General features: G+C 39.8%; 1 protein-coding gene across 1 annotated transcript in view; it reads right to left on the bottom strand.

Annotated features, from left to right (window-relative positions):
- Nucleotides 1–2,889: 2,889 nt before the first annotated feature.
- Nucleotides 2,890–17,260, bottom strand: part of gdap2 (ganglioside induced differentiation associated protein 2) — a 40,464-nt gene continuing 26,093 nt past the window's right edge. The window contains exons 12-14 of the mRNA XM_047601566.1: nucleotides 14,486–14,540; nucleotides 13,807–13,950; nucleotides 2,890–5,537 (exon numbers count right to left, since the gene is read on the bottom strand). Coding sequence (XP_047457522.1) covers nucleotides 5,496–5,537; nucleotides 13,807–13,950; nucleotides 14,486–14,540 — 241 coding nt within the window. The 3' untranslated portion in view covers nucleotides 2,890–5,495. The remainder of the gene's footprint in view (nucleotides 5,538–13,806; nucleotides 13,951–14,485; nucleotides 14,541–17,260) is intronic.

Genomic DNA, 17,260 nt, shown 5'->3' with positions numbered 1-17,260 from the left:
ATAAGATCAAACACACAAATGTCAGCGCTCCTCGTGTGTGTGTGTGTGTTTTATTTATGTGTGGGTGCATTTCATGTGACGAACGCTGCCTCCAGTTGCAGCTCAAACCGCAGCATCAGTTTTCCTTTAAACTCGACAGTGAGTACGTTGTGATTTATGGAGATTGTCGTCTCCACCTTCCTTCCCCTCGTTCACACCTTCGACTTTAACCTCACCGCCACCAACTCTGTTTATAACAAACAAACATAAAATGTGCAAATTAAACTGCTCAACATTCCCAGTGTGCGCGCTGTCACACAGTTTTTATGGCTTTGACCGAACACACACTCGACCACCAGGTCACATCCATCAGCTGCTTCCACTTCGGCGTTTCCCCTTTTTTGGTTTTGGAGAAGCTTAATAATGTTTGAGGGGAGGGGCCTCTGTTTGTGGATCATCACACAGACACTTCATCAGTTTGGGATCTGGTGAATGTGGAGGTCAGGTCAACACCTTGTGCTGCTCTTGATGTTTTTTTTTTGTTTGTTTTGAGTTCCTAAACCGTTTTTGTGTGTGTCTGCATCCTGCTGTGTGTGTTATTGCTTATTGGGGGGAGTGGAGGTGGATGCTGCATGTCTATGTCCCACTAATGAAATGTTTCCCGGCAGAACACTGAATTGTCATAAGATAAGAGGTTTTAATGTCATTCACTTCTTCTGCCAGTGGTCATAATGTTATGGCTGTGTCAGAATATCATTATTTATTTGTCTTAAATTTAATTTTAAACGTTTTCTTTACGTTTCATTCAAAATCATGACAAAACTCAAAGCTCAACTGCAGTTTTTAGTAAAGAATACAAGCTGGTGTATTTGGTTTATCTGACTTCACCGTCTGTGTGAGAGAAAAACAAACAAATCTGTGTGTCTCTGTGTTGTCTAGAATATATTATATATATATATATATATATATATATATATATATATATGTATATTTAATCCCTTCAGTGTAATTCGACACTGATAAAAGCAGCTGATGAGTTCCTGTGTTTTCCCGCTCGTCCTTCCTGTGTGTGTTTTCGACGCACAGCTAATCCCTGCCGGTCACGGACAGACGTCCATAAAAGATGGATTCGCTCCACAGCTCTTCACTTACAGAAGGACGCGGCAGCATCCTTCCACCCTCGTCCCCCTGCTCGGCACTTTAATCCGGCCAGGACGAATGGGGAGATTAACTAAACTGAAGATGAGACATGATGAAAGAGGGTCACAGCGGTCAGCAGGATGCAGGCAGGTGAACGGAGGCGAGGGGGTGGAGGGGGGGGGGTGGAGGTAGGGGTTTTTAGTGGGGAGGGCAGCGCAGAGCCACCTCTTCACTTCCTGGAACATGATGCTGTTTTCTGCTAAGGGGGGCGAGGTGAGACCGGTGGAAAAAAACACTCTGAGTGCAACACCTGCTGTTTGTCGTCCTTATTCAGCCACTTATGTGTCTCCATCTTTCCTGTGTTCTTAAAGAGAAAAGCACCAGAGAGCTCGACGGCTGATGTTTGCAAGTGAGTCACGTCTTTTTTTTTTTTTTTTTTGTACCAGACCTACATGAATAAAAGATGACTGATTATCTACATGGATGAGACATTTAACACAAACATTTAACGTCCTGATCAAGCAGCAACATCCAAGTCTGGAAAGTTTCTCTAACGCCGACGCGACGTAACGCGTAGTTCCTCAAATGACCACTAGAGGCTGGCGGCAGGAGTGAGTCGATGCCCATAGACCTCCATGTTAAAACTTCAGAGCAGAAATAAACATGTTTGTTAAGTATCACTAACCACCTACCAGATCTCATACAACCCACCTACCTACTCGCCTACAACCAATTTGCCAATCTGACACAAGATAATCCACATACCTATTCATATAACCACAACAACCCATTATCTACCTACTTTTCTGATCACATACAACAACACCTAACCATCTACATCTACCTACTCTCCTACAACCTACCCACCCGCGAACCCACCAAATTACCAATCAACCATAACCCCAACCAACATACCTACCTACATGCAACCAACTTTACCAGCTACGAACCTACCTACCTACTCGCCTACAGTCAATGTGCCCATCTACTAACCCAGTTAACCACCAATAATTTCACATACCATCTCACATAACCCAACTAACCTACCTACCTACTTTTCTAATCACACAAAACACCACCTACATCTACCTAATCTCCTACAACCTACCCACCCACCAACCAAACCGACCTACCGAACCACATACAGCCCACGAACCACCAAATAATCCACATACCATACCAGCTACTATTACCGCATCCCCTAAAACCTACCCACAAACCTACCTACCTACATGCAACCAACTTTACTAGCTACTAACCTACCTACCTACTCACCTACAACCAATTTGTCCATCTACTAACCCAGTTAACCAAATAATCCATACACCTACCCACATAACCCAACTACCGACCTACCTACCATTCTAACCACCCACCAACCCACCTAACGACACACAAACCTACTAACCTACCTAACTACATACAACCCACCAACAATCTAATCTACCCATCTACTAATCCACCCAACCACCTACCTCAAATCCAATTAAAAGTAACACAAATAACAAATTAAGTGTATTGAATTGAATTGTATGTGGCCGGTTAGGTAGGTTAGTAGGTGGGTAGATACGTGGATTATTTGGTGGTTGGGTGGGTTAGTAGGTGGTAACAGCACCAATCTACCCACCTACCTACCTACATCCTACTAATTCCATTTATTCTCTCTTTGATGACGTGACTGACTGGCTACAGACTGATCTGAACAATGAAACAATCAATGAACACCAGCTGTTTTTCTTAAGTTATTCAGTAGAAAGATTGAGACTTTTACAGAGAAAACAAACGTCTTTTAATCGGTGTAAAAAAAAAATAGTGACCACCATTGAAGCCACTTCCTGTTAATGTCTATAACCATCTACACACTTCTTCATCACGTTGGAAATTATACATAGAGAAGAAGGTTCTGTACATTTCCAGGAAGTGAAAGATTTGGCTCATTTTATACATTCGGAAACAGTCACAGTTCGGACAATAACCTTCATGCTAATGAAGTCAGGATTCTGGTTCATAGTGGAAGAAAAACACTGTTTTGACACATTTGACAAATCATTGTTTGTTTTTGTGAATGAAAATAAAATGTCAGTGGAGATGAGAAAACTTGCAAAATCAATCACTTTCTCTAAACGTTGTAACCTCATAGTTGATTCACATTATTTACTTCAATTTCACTTTATTTTCTTTACACAGTGATTTGAAAACAAACGACAGCGGCCACGGACGCACAAATCTACAAAATCCAACATGTAAGTTACAATTTCTGAAGCCTCGTAGTTCATTTTCCATCTGTATCATAGTGTCAAGTTATGCGTCTGTGGCTACGTTTACATGGACGACACTTCACTTCAAGCCACCTGATTCCAAATTAAAACTTAAATCCAGTTTAACTCTTTACATGGACACTAAATTAAATGATCTGATCTGGAATGTGTTCACCAAATAAAATCTCTCAACTTTTGGTTCTCCTGCTGTGGAGTGTTGGATCTGCAGGAAATGTAATAGAAAAAGTTGTTTATTGAAATTCATCCCGTAAATTTACAGTTTTTTGTTGGTGGAGACCAAAAGCAGAGCTAGAAGTCGAGTGATAAGTAGATCATTTTTGTTTTTTTCTGCTACCTTCTACCGTCGATGCTGATTGTTCTGGTTTGTTTTGTTACCTCAGGAATTTTGTCACTTTATGTTTACATGCAGCCAACTCGCCCAGAAAGAATTAACATGGATTTATTCCAACCAGAGAGAAAATATCGACATCGTTAGGAGATGATATTTTCCTAGTGAACAATTGGTTGAAACTGAAAATTCTGATCAGGTCAGTAGTTTTATGAGGATCATTATTATTATTATTATGATTATTATAATTAGAGTCCATGCAAACATAGCCACATGATGAAGAAGGTTCATGATATGAAAACACAACAGAAATCAGAATGTGTGGATTGACAGCAGACAGGACTGAGTCTAAAATCTACAGGTTTTGTGATAGTGTTGCTAGACGGATGAACCCTGCTACATAAAGACTGGTTAAAGCTTTAAACAGTCGGGTTAAACCCACTCCGGTCTGGTCGGCAAGTCTTCTGGATCAGGCATAAATATCGGCTCAATTGGCAAAAAAAAGAAAAGAAAAGAAAAGAAAAAGAAAATCTGCTACTTTTCCTCTTCATAGTTCAGTTTTGGCTTTAAAAAAAAAAAAAAAAGAAAGAACCGTAAACAGCCGAGAAGGAGAATGTCATTATCTGTACACCGTCTCTTTTATTTATTTTAAATTAATCGGTTTATTTATTCATTTATAGAGCCAAAATAGCTAACAGCTATTTTTTTTTTGAATTATTCAATTTATAAAAATATGAAGCAGGAAAAGAGATAATGATTTTCACATTTGAAGCCGGTTGCCTTTTGCTTCAGGTGTAAACAAAAACAAAATAACTGCAGATTAAATGTGTAGGAGCTGATTGAATCGATTAATAGTTGAAGAGATGACGATGTCGGTGGAGACAAGAGAAAAGACGAGTGCAAAACAGTCAAACCAGAAGTAGACGAGAAGATGGAGATAGATCAGATCCCACTCTCATATGTGTGTGTTGTAATGTGAAGGTACAGCTCATTAAAGGTGAGAAAACCCTAAACTAAACTAAAAACACAGAAACAAACTCGTCCTTATTTCCACTGTTATGCTAAGCTAACCATGTAATGTAGCTGTAGCTTCATATTTAAACCCAAATACATGATGAGAGGTATTAATCTTCTCATTTTTTAAATTTTTTTTATATAATGATTGTTTTAATAAAAGGACCAGAAACTTTCAAGCTTCTAAATTTACCGTCTGGAGGGAAACAGAGTCTGTTATTACAACGTACCAGCAGGTGGGAATTTCCAAATTCTGAATTATACTTAATTAGACACAACGAAATGGTGTGGAAATCCAGAGAGATGTGATGTTCCCCCCGTCTGGCTCCAGATTTAGATATTCAGATTTTGTGAGTCGAGGACGCTGGACGTGACCACACGATGGAAGAGGCTTTGAGCTTCGTGTCATGATACTTCATATTTAGTATCGGGGGGGGAAAAACTGCTGAATCAGAGCTCTCGGTGTAAGGCGTAATCCAGAAACCATAGCAGCTCCGCGAATAGTCTGTGGTGAGCGAGTCTGGCCACGTAGCGCTAAATGTCAGCTACCCTCCGTTAATTTTTTTTTTTTTTTTTTTTGTCGTCGTTTTTTTTTTTTGGCAGCAGCAGCAGAACAAAAGGAGAGTTTGCCCACTGTGGTCCGGCGCCTTAAAGAGGAGGAGGAGGAGGAGGAGGAGGAGGAGGAGGGTTAGGAGTTCAGACCACACGGGCAACACCATGTCCATGAATGTGTCCATGAATGTCCTCGTCTCCTGTCACAGCCTGGACGTGTCTGAGGACTGGTAAGGTCCATTCACCTGGGGCGGAGAAGAAAAACAAAGACACATTTTAAAATAATAATCCCCTGGTCCTAAACAGAATCATAAATAAAACCTTAGCTTTTAATACTTTGAGGATCTTTAAAAGAAGTTTAACGTCCTGAGACGCTGCGTCCTCATTTTTAGGTTTGTTGCAGCTTCTTCTTCTGCTTCATTTAGACTTTTATCCTCATAACTAGACACTAGTTGGTATAAAAACATAAAATGAAACATAAAAACATAAAACCCTTTTTTGATTACACTGTATATAATACTTATTTTATTTTACTTTGATTTAATCTCGTTTTATTTTATCTTTCTTGTGGTTTTTATGAGTGTTTACTTATGTGCAACGAAGCTACGGTGACAAAGTCATTTCCCTCGTGGATCATTAAACTGGATTCATTCTGCAGCCAATCACATAACAAAAGTGGACGAGGTGCAAAACCTTGTCCACCTTCTTTTTTTATGCTTATTAACTTTTCTAGTTTAATATGATGCACAAATGAAACTTAAAGACTTAAATAAAATAAATAAATAAATATTTTTTACACATAGTAAAATAGGAGAAATAAGAGGAGAAGAATTCAAAAACCAGATTAAAACGTCTTGAGCCTCCTTTTAAACATGTATAGTAGTAAGTTGACTTCAGTCGGACTGAACATTTAACCCCTGAAATTCTCCTGTAGGTCACTGAGGTTTATAGCAGAGGTGGTGGATATATCCAGCTGATTTAAGGCCCTGGATTATACCAGACTTGCCCGTATATTGAATCGATTTCTAGGGGAATCAGCGCCCGGTATTGGGACCGATCCTAAATCATCTTTAGTCTGATACAAACCAAACCTCTGTTCTTCTTCTTCTGTTTTAGTGGCCAGCATCAAAGCTGCCAAAATATCACAAAGAAGAAGAAGAAGAGGAACCACAATTACTGAACATGTCGGACGTGTGGAAGAATTTTACTCAGTCCACATAATCCACTCGACAACAAAGTACAAGATGCCCTCTCCGATTCTTTGAGGACAGATTATCAAAGTTCACCACCACCCACCACGTCTCTACGTCTGATCCTCTGATTGGCTCGGCCTGCTCTGATTGAAGCGGTTACATGAGGTTGTTTTTATTCTTAATCTTTGTGGGCCACTAGTGTCCATGCAAACACAGCAGCTGTATTGTTCTCAACAAAGGAGTTGCGTGCTACCGGCTCGGCGCTAAAGAACCTGATATTTCCCCCAGGAGCTGGTCGGGAACAAAAAGTTAAAAATAATCCTGTACTCTGCATTTATAACCTCCAGGTGGCCAGAAACAAAACTAAATAAGCTAAATAAATAAATAAGCAAAATAAGCAACTGTGCGCTAACAAGCTAGCCGGCTCAACTTACAAGTGGACGTGTTGTAACCTCCTTTTTTTTTTTCTCTCTCTACTGCTTCGAGGTGGCCAAATAAATGAGTTATTACGGGTTTAAAGTTTCTTCTTGTGCTGTTCCAGAGCTTCCAGCGGGCTGTTATGTTTCACTACACAACCTGTAACGCTGATAAGCTGCGTGAGAGAAGCACAGGTGAGCTTGAGTTACCTCTGAGCTCAGATAATCGTGGCTTTTCCTGGAACTCGCGTTGTGAAGATAACACCAGCGAGCTGCTGCGCCTCACTAGAGGCCTCAGCGCAGGATTTTATTTCCTAAAAAACAAAAACGTGAAACTGGCTCATGCCCACTTTGTGCTTTTGTTAGCGGAATAATAAGTTTACCTCGTAACACCGTTTTTTTTGTGCGTGTGTCGCTGCCATGATGACAGCTACTGTTTCAAGTCGGACAAAAACTGTTATCAAAACTGACCAAAGGGAAACATCCTGTTCATATCAGATGTAACGCAGGAATTTTTCTGAGAAATTATTTATTTTTTAATACTGCGGTAAATACTTATGCATGTGTCTATATTAGGAACATTTTGCCTACATTACATTATATATGTAACCATCTGGATTTAATGTTGCGACTTGTGTCCATCTTCTTTTTCGTATCTTTGCATGTGAATTGAGGTAACTCAATTTTCTGACAATAATAATCCAGTACAGGCCAATTTAAACCTCCAAGATGGCGGCAATTAGCGTACTCTTCATCCTCCTCATCTCCCAATGGGCTTGACTCAACAAGAATTGCACCTCTTTAGTCATGTGTTGGTGCAAATGGTAAATAAACTCTATTCTAAAGGCATCTAGCACAACCAACAACACTTTTGGGAATTTCCTTCTTTTAAAATCTGTAATTACATGTTTGCCAGAAGGAGTTAGTTTAGTTAGAAGGGAGGATTGTTTTCTTCCTCCAGGGACACGTTGACATGACATTTGAAGTTGACTCGGTCGCATATACTCTCACAAATTGGTCTTTATTCAACCAATGTGCAGAGACCGAGGCCTTTAAGCTTCTACTGAGGCTCATGCCTTTGATGTTCATCTTAGTCGCTCTAATTCCATCAGTACAACAAATTACTTGAATCCGTGTGGATCTCTGTCATAATCTACTTTTAGCTCCGGTTTTGGTCTCTACCAACCAAAGCAAGACATTTATAGGCTCAACCTTTCAAGAGACAATTTGTTTTAGGTCTTCCACAAACCAAAGCCCCACCCCTACTTCTTCTTCTTCTTCTTCTTTTGATTTAATGGTGGTTGGCTAGCGACTGTAGCTGTGTGTGCAAAATAAAAGCGATATTTCTGATATTTTGATGCATCATCTCCAATAAAAGTGGTTCCATGCACTTTTGTGATAAACTTTTACATCAACTTTTACATCAACACTTCTGAAAAACCATCTCATGAGAGCGTAAAAGTGTTTCAGTTTTACATATCTGAAAGGTTTCCATTACCAGCTGTTGTTGAGATATTTAGATTTTGTGCATTTCTAGGAGGTAATGGAAACGCAGCGAATGAAAGATTTATCAAAAAGGAAAGAATAATTATTCCCTGGACTCCACTGTAATTCAGTCCAGTCGTCTAAACTGTGTCTGGATAGCAGCAACTCACAGGTGTCGATTTAAAATGCGAAACGCCCAGTTTGCTGTTGTGTCTGGCTGCGGAGATGAAATGGACTGTACCACAACCTAGGAGGAGGCCAGCCCATTGTGTTCACACACTGACAGATACATTTCCAGCGAAAGAAAGAGTCAAGCTGGTCTCGAGATACATTCCTCGTGAGCGAGCCAAGCCTGAGAGAACGCAAATATACAGACGGTATTAGGTTGAAGTCCAACGGCAAGATTAGCGAGTCAAGAAAACGTTCCAACGAGCTCTGACTGCACTCTGGTTATTATGTCTCCTACTAGTTTTACCATTGACTGATACATACGCCGTACAAAGGAGCCATTCTTTCACCAGGCGGTCAATGCTGCCAACAACATCACCATTGGACAACACCATTGGAAACACGTTGAAACTCAATTTAACGAATAAACATTGAAATAAAGCTAATTGTCCAGCAAACTATTACGTCAAACATCTGTATTCTGTAGCTCAGTTTTTCCTTCAGATGACTAAGAAAGACACCAGATGTAAATGTTTACTTCACAGATTCGTATATGTCCAAACAAAAAAAAAAGATATAGATTTGAAGGACAATGTATTTACATGTTCTGTCACTTTCAAGCTGCGTGTCCAGCCAACATATTTTTATGACGAACATGTTTGAAATGAACTCTGCTGCACATTTTAGTTCCTCTGATCCATTTCCTCTCTTCTTTGAACACACCAAAGTCAAAGCGAAGGAGACCATTCTGGAAGCAACGGATAATAACTGTGGTGATTTAATCAGGAATCTTTATCTTCAGTCATTCACAACTTAACCCTAATCCTTTACCTTCTACCTCCTTTAAATCTATTACGTCTCTATTGGGTCTATTCGCCATTTTTTTGTGTCCATGTAATCTATTAAAATCTTTATTGTCTCTCCTGACTGAAATTAATAGCTTGCAACAAACTAGATAAACATTTTACATTTTAAGAATGTCTGATAAGTGATAAAAAAGTGATAAAAAAAAAAAAAAAATACAAAATATCTGTTTTGGGACCACTATTATTATGTATACACAGATGGAGCCTTATTTCATTTTTACGCTGACAATGCAGTGATCTACTGTTCGGGTCCCACCACTGCGTTGGCTCTTGCCAAACTGCAAAATGTTTTTAATATTGTTCAGACTCAGCTCTCACAGCTGAAGCTGGTTTTAAATGTGGACAAAACAAAAGTAATGGATTTTTAACGCTAGTAAAAAGCCCATGACCTCAGTCCTGATCAGGGAAAGAAATCAGGATTTGTCTCCACTTTTATATATCTTGGGGTAATGATGATCTCTGATTGAAGCTTGTACACTATTTGTTCACGTTTGACACACTTTGTCCTTGTTGTTACTTGGGACTTGGGGGAAGATGGGGCCTTTTTTGTGTTACGTCCCTAGACTGGGCCTAACGCCAAGTAAACAGGTACAGGCCTCCTACTGGATAATAACTACACGACTAATTATCTTTCATCTGGCAACAAGTTATTTAACCGCAACTGATGCAATGAGTAGCTTCTCATGTGGAAAGACACATCCCGTGGTGGTGGAAAAGATTTTTAGAGGAAACTTCTAAAGAGTCTGAAGCAGAAACTACTAAAACTGGGTTAAGAACTGTCCAGCATTATGAAAAACTGGAAGGACGGTGGGCAACCATCGTCTTCTAGGAAGAAAACCAGGACTATATTTACACACAAACACTGCGACAGGAACTAAAAGGAATTGGGACTGAACGGCTGTGTAGTCTTAAGAAAGCCACTAATCAGTGAGGCTAACCTGAAAAAAATGGCTTCAGTTTGCTAGGGAGCTTAAAGATTGGACTCTGGAGGCATGTTCCAGAGTGCTGAGGCATCAGGGTAAAACAAACAAAAGTAATGTATTATTCTAATGCTGGTAAAAAGCCCCATGACCTCTGTTGACATCAGTGCTGATCAGGGAAAGAAATTAGAACTTGGAACTTGTCTCCAGTTTTAAATATCTTGGGGTTATGGCTTGAGGATGACATGTCTTTACAAATGAAAATTATTTTAAAATGAGAGTGAGGTTCGGCCAGAAAATGATCGATATCTGCTACGTTTTTTACCACTTCTTGATTAGAGAGATCTACTCTTTATGAATGCATCTGCACATGCTGGATACTGTTTATCCCAGAGCTTTGAGATTCCTTACGATCTGTAAAGTTCTCACTCTTTACTCCAGGGCTGGGGGGCATCTTTGACCATGGAGAGACTCACTGTCACTGGTACTTACTCATCTATAAAGACATTCTGGGTGAACTACCAGATTACAGCTCCAACTGAATCCTCAGAGATCTGTTTGCTTTTATACTTTAAGGTATCATTTTATGTGCACGGACTGAACTGGAAAAGAAAGATTTTCAGTTCTCTCTGCTCCCCACACTTGGACCAACCTACAAACATCTGGTTCCTCTACCAGAATTTAAAGGTCTTATTGGCACATTGGTGAGTGAATCTGTTGGCACTCGTCGATGCCTTCAGGTTTTGACCGGCCTTATACTTTTAAATGTTCATATTTTGGTTTTTATGTCCTGGTCTTGGCCAGTTCCCAAAGAGATCACTGATCTTAATGTGACTAACCTGCTTAAATATGTGTCAAATAAAAAAAATATGTTGGATTTTATCATGTTTCTGCATGTTTCAACAACTCGTCGAGTTGTGCAGCAAGTTTTCTGCAAACTTCGTCATTACACCTTTAGGGATTTTCCTGTTTTAGTCACATGGGTAAATGTTACAAAATCCACATACTGGATCCATCCAAGAGCTGTTACTACAAATCAGCTCTCTCCTGATGTTAAATCCTGCTCTGGCATCTTGTTTCAATTGTTGCTTACATAAATTAAAACATTAAAATTGTTTCTTGGAACTGTTTGTGAATCCATTTAACGGGAGGTCAAATGTTCAGAGTTCAACTGGACCAGCGTCCTCTCAGCCCTCGATGCTCCGGGCCAACGTTCAATGACGGAAAAAGAAATATTTACGTGGCCAACACAAACTGCAAACCACCAGAAATCCACAGCAGTCACATGTCAAACAATCGCGGATCATGAAGAATCCAAACGTTTCATTAGATTTTCATGTTTCCTTCTTGCACATAAACACAGACGTAAACGGACTTCCTCTCAGCTCAGAGCAGGTCCAGTTAACTCTGGTTTAATCAAAGCTATCGATACTCGCGAGTTCAATGAGTTCAGGGATCAACGCGAAACAACCCGGACAACGTCATTTAAATCCAGTTTGACAGATAACTGATTAAAGGATGTGAATTTTGGAAGGTTTACACACATGCAACGACAGACTTGAACAAATAATCATTAGCCAACATCTCTGGTGTATCTCAGGAATAGGACACACGTTTCAGAGTTTCAGTTTGTGTGGAGTCTTGGGGAGAACTTGGGTTTCTATTAAAGCACAATAAGGCTTTATAGTAAATAACTGGAAAATAACTGTGATTTGCCACCTGAAGATGCAATCCTGATTATTTAATAACGGATATCAGTCTTAATCAGAGTTCTGATCCAATCTTAAATAAACTTCCTCCCCTGTAAATTTATAAAGGCTTTTCTTATCTTGTATTTTCCCAGATCATGTTCGCACTATGTGACTGGATACAGCTGAAAGTTAATGTAGCGGAGAAAGTGTTGCTTCAACAAACTACATAAATGGGCTTGTTCTCCAGCCCCATAAACTCTCTAACCCTAATACTTTGGCCGTGACACTGTCTCAAAGAAACTTTTCTCTTCTTTTACAGAAGTTTTGACGCTACGCTAGGAGATCATCCCGATCTAATCATTTTAAAAATGTCTGGCTCGGCCCTGATACCGATCGCCACATCCCTAGAAATCAATTCAATATACAGGCAACACAAATCCATAAGTCAACCTATGAGAGGAATCTCAGCCCATGGTTATCTGGTGCATTCAGGGGAATGTTCACATCACTTATTGACAGAAGGTCAGGGGTTAAATATTGAGTCTTCTGCTTAAAAAACAAACAAGGTCCTGAACAAACTGGGTGAATGAACGTCGCAGGAGAATGTGAGAACTGTTACCAGGCGATAAAATTGTAAAATAAATCATTTCGCTTTAGAATTTGAATCGTTTCAAGTCGCAGATACAGTTTTAACTCTCATTAAATCAAAATAAAAAAGATTTGTAGTTGGGTTGGTGTAACTTTTGTTTGACAGTCGACTGCTGCAGTGAAGAGCTGGCAAAGACGAAGGAATTTAATAGTTTTGTGATGTTGATGTGTTCCAGTCACTGGCTGCACAGGAACTCCAAGTACTTTATATTAAGGTTTTATTGATGATTGGCCAAATTAAAATCACTAAATCACAACCACTTTTAAGGAGACTTTGTATGAAAATGGGTGTAATTCCTGCAACATTTCCTTTAAATGTGATTTAAAATCCTACATCTTTTTCTTATAACTATATCTTCATTATGGTTTGAAAACCAGGTAAAATAACAGAAAGTGTCAATGTCCAAGAATAGGATAATCATCACAGATCAGCCACAACATTATGACCACTGACAGGAGAACTGAATAACGTTTAAACTAGGGGCGTTAAACTCATTTTAGTTCAGGGGACAAATACAGTCCAGTTTGATCTCAAGGAGGCCGGACCAGTAAATAACCTGCTAAGTAACGACGACTCCAAATATTTCCCTTTGCTTTAGTGCAAACAAGCTCCGCTACATGTAATGAACAACTGTAAAGGTCTTAAGAAGTACAAGGTGCAAGGTGCAAGTGCAATTTCTTACTTTATCGAACGTTTTCAGCTCATAACTTCAGTGTAATTTTTTGCAAATTCTTCCCACAGGTCAGATTAGGCCCCCAAGCTTTATGCTTTATGTCTTGTGACAGTTCAGTGTTCTGCTGGGAAACTTTTGCACCTGGCATTCATTCATGTGGATGTTACTCAGACATGCACCACAATGCACCACAAACCTGGACCAGCCCAGACACCCCCACCCTATAGCAATGACACTCCTCGATGTCCTGACACAAAAACGGTTTAGGAACAACTCAAAAAACATGAAGAACAGCACAAGGTGTTGACCTGGCCTCCAAATTCACTAGATCCCAAACTGATCAAGTATCTGTGGGATGATCCACAGAGGCCCCTCCCCTCAGAAGGCCCAGGTCACAATTGGTTTGGCTGACCGGTGCATGAGCGAGTTGTCTCTGTGAGTGTCGCCGCTTACTCGTGCATCGTACTCCAGGACGAAGGGAGGGATGTCGATCTGCTCGGGTTTGATGCAGGTGAAGAGCTGCTGCAGGCTGTCCAGGTAACGGACCTTCTCCTTCAAGCCAGACACGCTGAACGTGGTGAAGAACCACGTTGAGAACTGGACCGAGACGAGAAATAAGACGGAAGAAGAGGAAACGAGAAAGGAACATCAGTTGTAAACGATTGCGATTTTATAGTACCAGGATATTAATGTTAGTCATAACCAACAAAGAAAAAACCCTCTCTCAAGTAAAAAAAACAAAAACAAAAAACAGAACAAGATGAACTCTAATTAAACTTTTATGATTAGAGGGTGAAAAAAAATCAAATACTATGAACAATAAAGATGCAAGATATAAACCAGAAGTTTCTGAATCTGGATGATGATAAGCATCTAAAAAACACAGTTTGATGGAAAACTGTGATTCTTGGAGAAAATCTTGGGAATCTACCAGGATACAATTATTCATAATTTCAAGTGAGTCAGAGTCTTGAATCTTGAGCCACATAAATGTATGAATTTTAATTAAGCCATGGCGGTTTACTGTAAGTGAAGTAAGACATAATTAGAAAGCAATATATCCAGGCTAAGTTAGTTGTCAGACAGTTTATTTATTTAACTGCTGGAAAAGAAAAAACTATTCCCACGTTACCTTAGAACGAAATGTTGGATGTACAAAGTAGAAGGCCTTCAAATTCTTCTTAAACCTGCAACACAAAGGAAAACAGAAAACTTAAGAAGGAAAATACACTTTAGCAGAGTTCTCACTCACTATTTATGGAATGAAACACAAGTGTGAAAATGTGGACTGTGGTGTGTGTGAAGTGACGATGATTAATTATCTGAAACAGAAGGCGCTGGAGGTTTACAAAGGTGCAGGTTTGTTGTGTCTTAAAAAACACAACCTGTCAATCAAGATGGACGTATTTACCACCTACAAACATCACAGAAGTAACCCTTATACGTTAAATGTCCAGTATGTGTGTGTAGACTGCTTAAGGCAAATGTGATCATATTTAAAAGCCTGGAGATGTTTGCAGGTAGAAATAGATACCGTGTGAAGTTCAACTTTTAGCACATGAACATATTTTATTATGGATTTATTCAGCTTTTTATTCAGTTAAATGATATTTGTTAACAAACACCAATTAAATGATCCTCAACGGGAAACGTGTTTGTATCCGAAACCTAAATCATCAGCAAGTTGTGGGACAAGTGGTTTATTTATTTAGGTCGACCCCACACACACTTTTCCGCTTGTCTAAATAACCACAAGAGCAAGAACCACTATAAACAACCCACACTAAGATACAGATACAAACTATACTTTCATGATCCTCGTTTTTGGTTTGAAGAGTCTAAGGGAGTTGGTTTTGAATAACAGAACAGCAGTTTTCATGAAATGCAGCCAGTCTTTTACTGCTATGAATTATCATTATTATTAAAAGAGATAATAGAGCATCTAGAGCTATTTCCTGAATGGCCAGATGAGTCCGTTCACACCTTCATGACGTAAAAGTGATCTACACATGCAAACAACATAGTCACCAGAAGATTATGACTCAAAAAGCATCTGCAAAGGGAGGCTTTCTGCAGGTTTGAAAAAGTGGAATTTAACTTTTTAAGACCTTCTTGAGACCATTAAGACATTTTTTTTTAAACCATTATAGGTTTAAGTTTAAGACCTACATGAAGTATGAAAAATAAGGAAAATCAGAAACCCAGAATTACTTTAAAAATAACAAAATTTATTGTCACTCGGCTATCTACCCAGGACATCCCTGGGGTGGGCTCCATTAATGAGGAGCAGAAACATAATAGGCCGGGGCCAGAGGGGGTCATACTGCAAATGAAGTGGTAATAAATGGATTTAAGACTTCATTAAAAGTAATTTAAGACCTACGATGCGAAATATGCTCATATTTTAAGACTTTTAAATTGGGATTATCAAATTTTAGACTTTTTAAGATTCCGCGGAAACCCTGAAAGTGGTTCCCTAGGAAGTCTAATTTAAAACGATTGTCTGAAATCCCTCCAACTGCTCTCAGAACAACCTCAACTGGAGCCCTAAGAGTTGTTCCTAGTGGTGCATCCAAACCGTCTCCATAAAGAAACCAACTTTAGTCACTGGTCTCCATGATCTCATACCCGAGGATCATTACCAGAGGTAAGGACTGGTTAAGCAAAAGTTTCTCCAACAGCCAACGCTCTTTGTTTCACCACGACATGTCTGGTTTCTTTCTGCCAAAACCACCGATGGCCCAACAGATGTCGCCTAACCGGCACTGACGAAACAGACCCCAGCACACCTCCTCTTTATCTGGAGCAGCAACTCAATTCCAACCCGCGGGGAGCCGACAAAATACCGTGAACTCGCGTCTGGAAGCGCCAATGCTCATCACATCCACTTCATCCTTGGTTGCAAACCACCCTTGCGTGTGCTGGAGGCCACGCTCCAATGAAGCTACAAAACCACAGAGATCTTTATGTCACCTAAGAGGCATGAGTCGGTGATTTCCCCCAATTACTGAAGCAAGCCTCTTCTTCTCTATTTTAAAGTTGTAATGTCACTCGAGTGTCACATTGCAAAGTGGTCCCTAGTTAAATCAGCGGTTTTTGTCACATTTCTCTAACAGAAGAGCTCAGATGTGTTCATTTCATTGCAGACTGCATCTGTCCATACAGTACAAAACAGTTGAACCAATAGAGGGAATGAGATATTTTTGTAGAAATACTTCCTGACTATTCTTCCTGAGTTCATGTTAAAATACACTTAAAAAACACAATTATAGTGCAGATAAAATTGACGAATTCATATAAACTGACAAATAACATCTTCATGTAAACTAATTCAGAGAAAAAGCCAAAGTACTAAACCTTGATGCTGGGCTTCTGCACTGGTCCAGCACTGGACCCGAGGGATTCACAAATAACGCTTAGGCTCTCAAACTGGTCTGTCTTCTACAGAAAGTAATCAACACATCCCCAGTGAGCCAGACCGTTTTGGAAAATTTTGTTTGGCTTTGGTTTGCCGGTTCAATCAACCGGAGCCAAAAAAGCATCTGCAGCGAATCATTAGTTCGATGGTTTGAACGCTTTGGGACATGCCAGGCCAGTGTTCCACGGGCCTGCGAAGACCGACACCGTCTCGCCAAGCCAAGGAAGAAGTAACTGCTTGAGAAGTGGAACCGAGAAAACACTGCTTCGAAATTAGTCACACATCTTGACAAAAAAGATCGGGGGCTTGGACAGAAACTTAACGCCCTGATTAACTTTTACAGACGAAACTTGTGTTTATGTGTAACACAATCCCTAAACACGATGTGAAAGACACAAGCTCTTTGTGCAGGTTGCCTTGAAGAACTGAATAAATAAAGATAAAGGGATGAATTCACTGTGTTTTCCAGGTGTTTCATATAAGACTGAA

This window comes from Mugil cephalus, chromosome 12 (assembly GCF_022458985.1).
Source record: "Mugil cephalus isolate CIBA_MC_2020 chromosome 12, CIBA_Mcephalus_1.1, whole genome shotgun sequence".
Taxonomy (NCBI): Eukaryota; Metazoa; Chordata; class Actinopteri; order Mugiliformes; family Mugilidae; genus Mugil; species Mugil cephalus.
The sequence above is the reverse complement of the archived record's forward strand: the minus strand, read 5'-3'. Positions and strand labels throughout refer to the sequence as shown.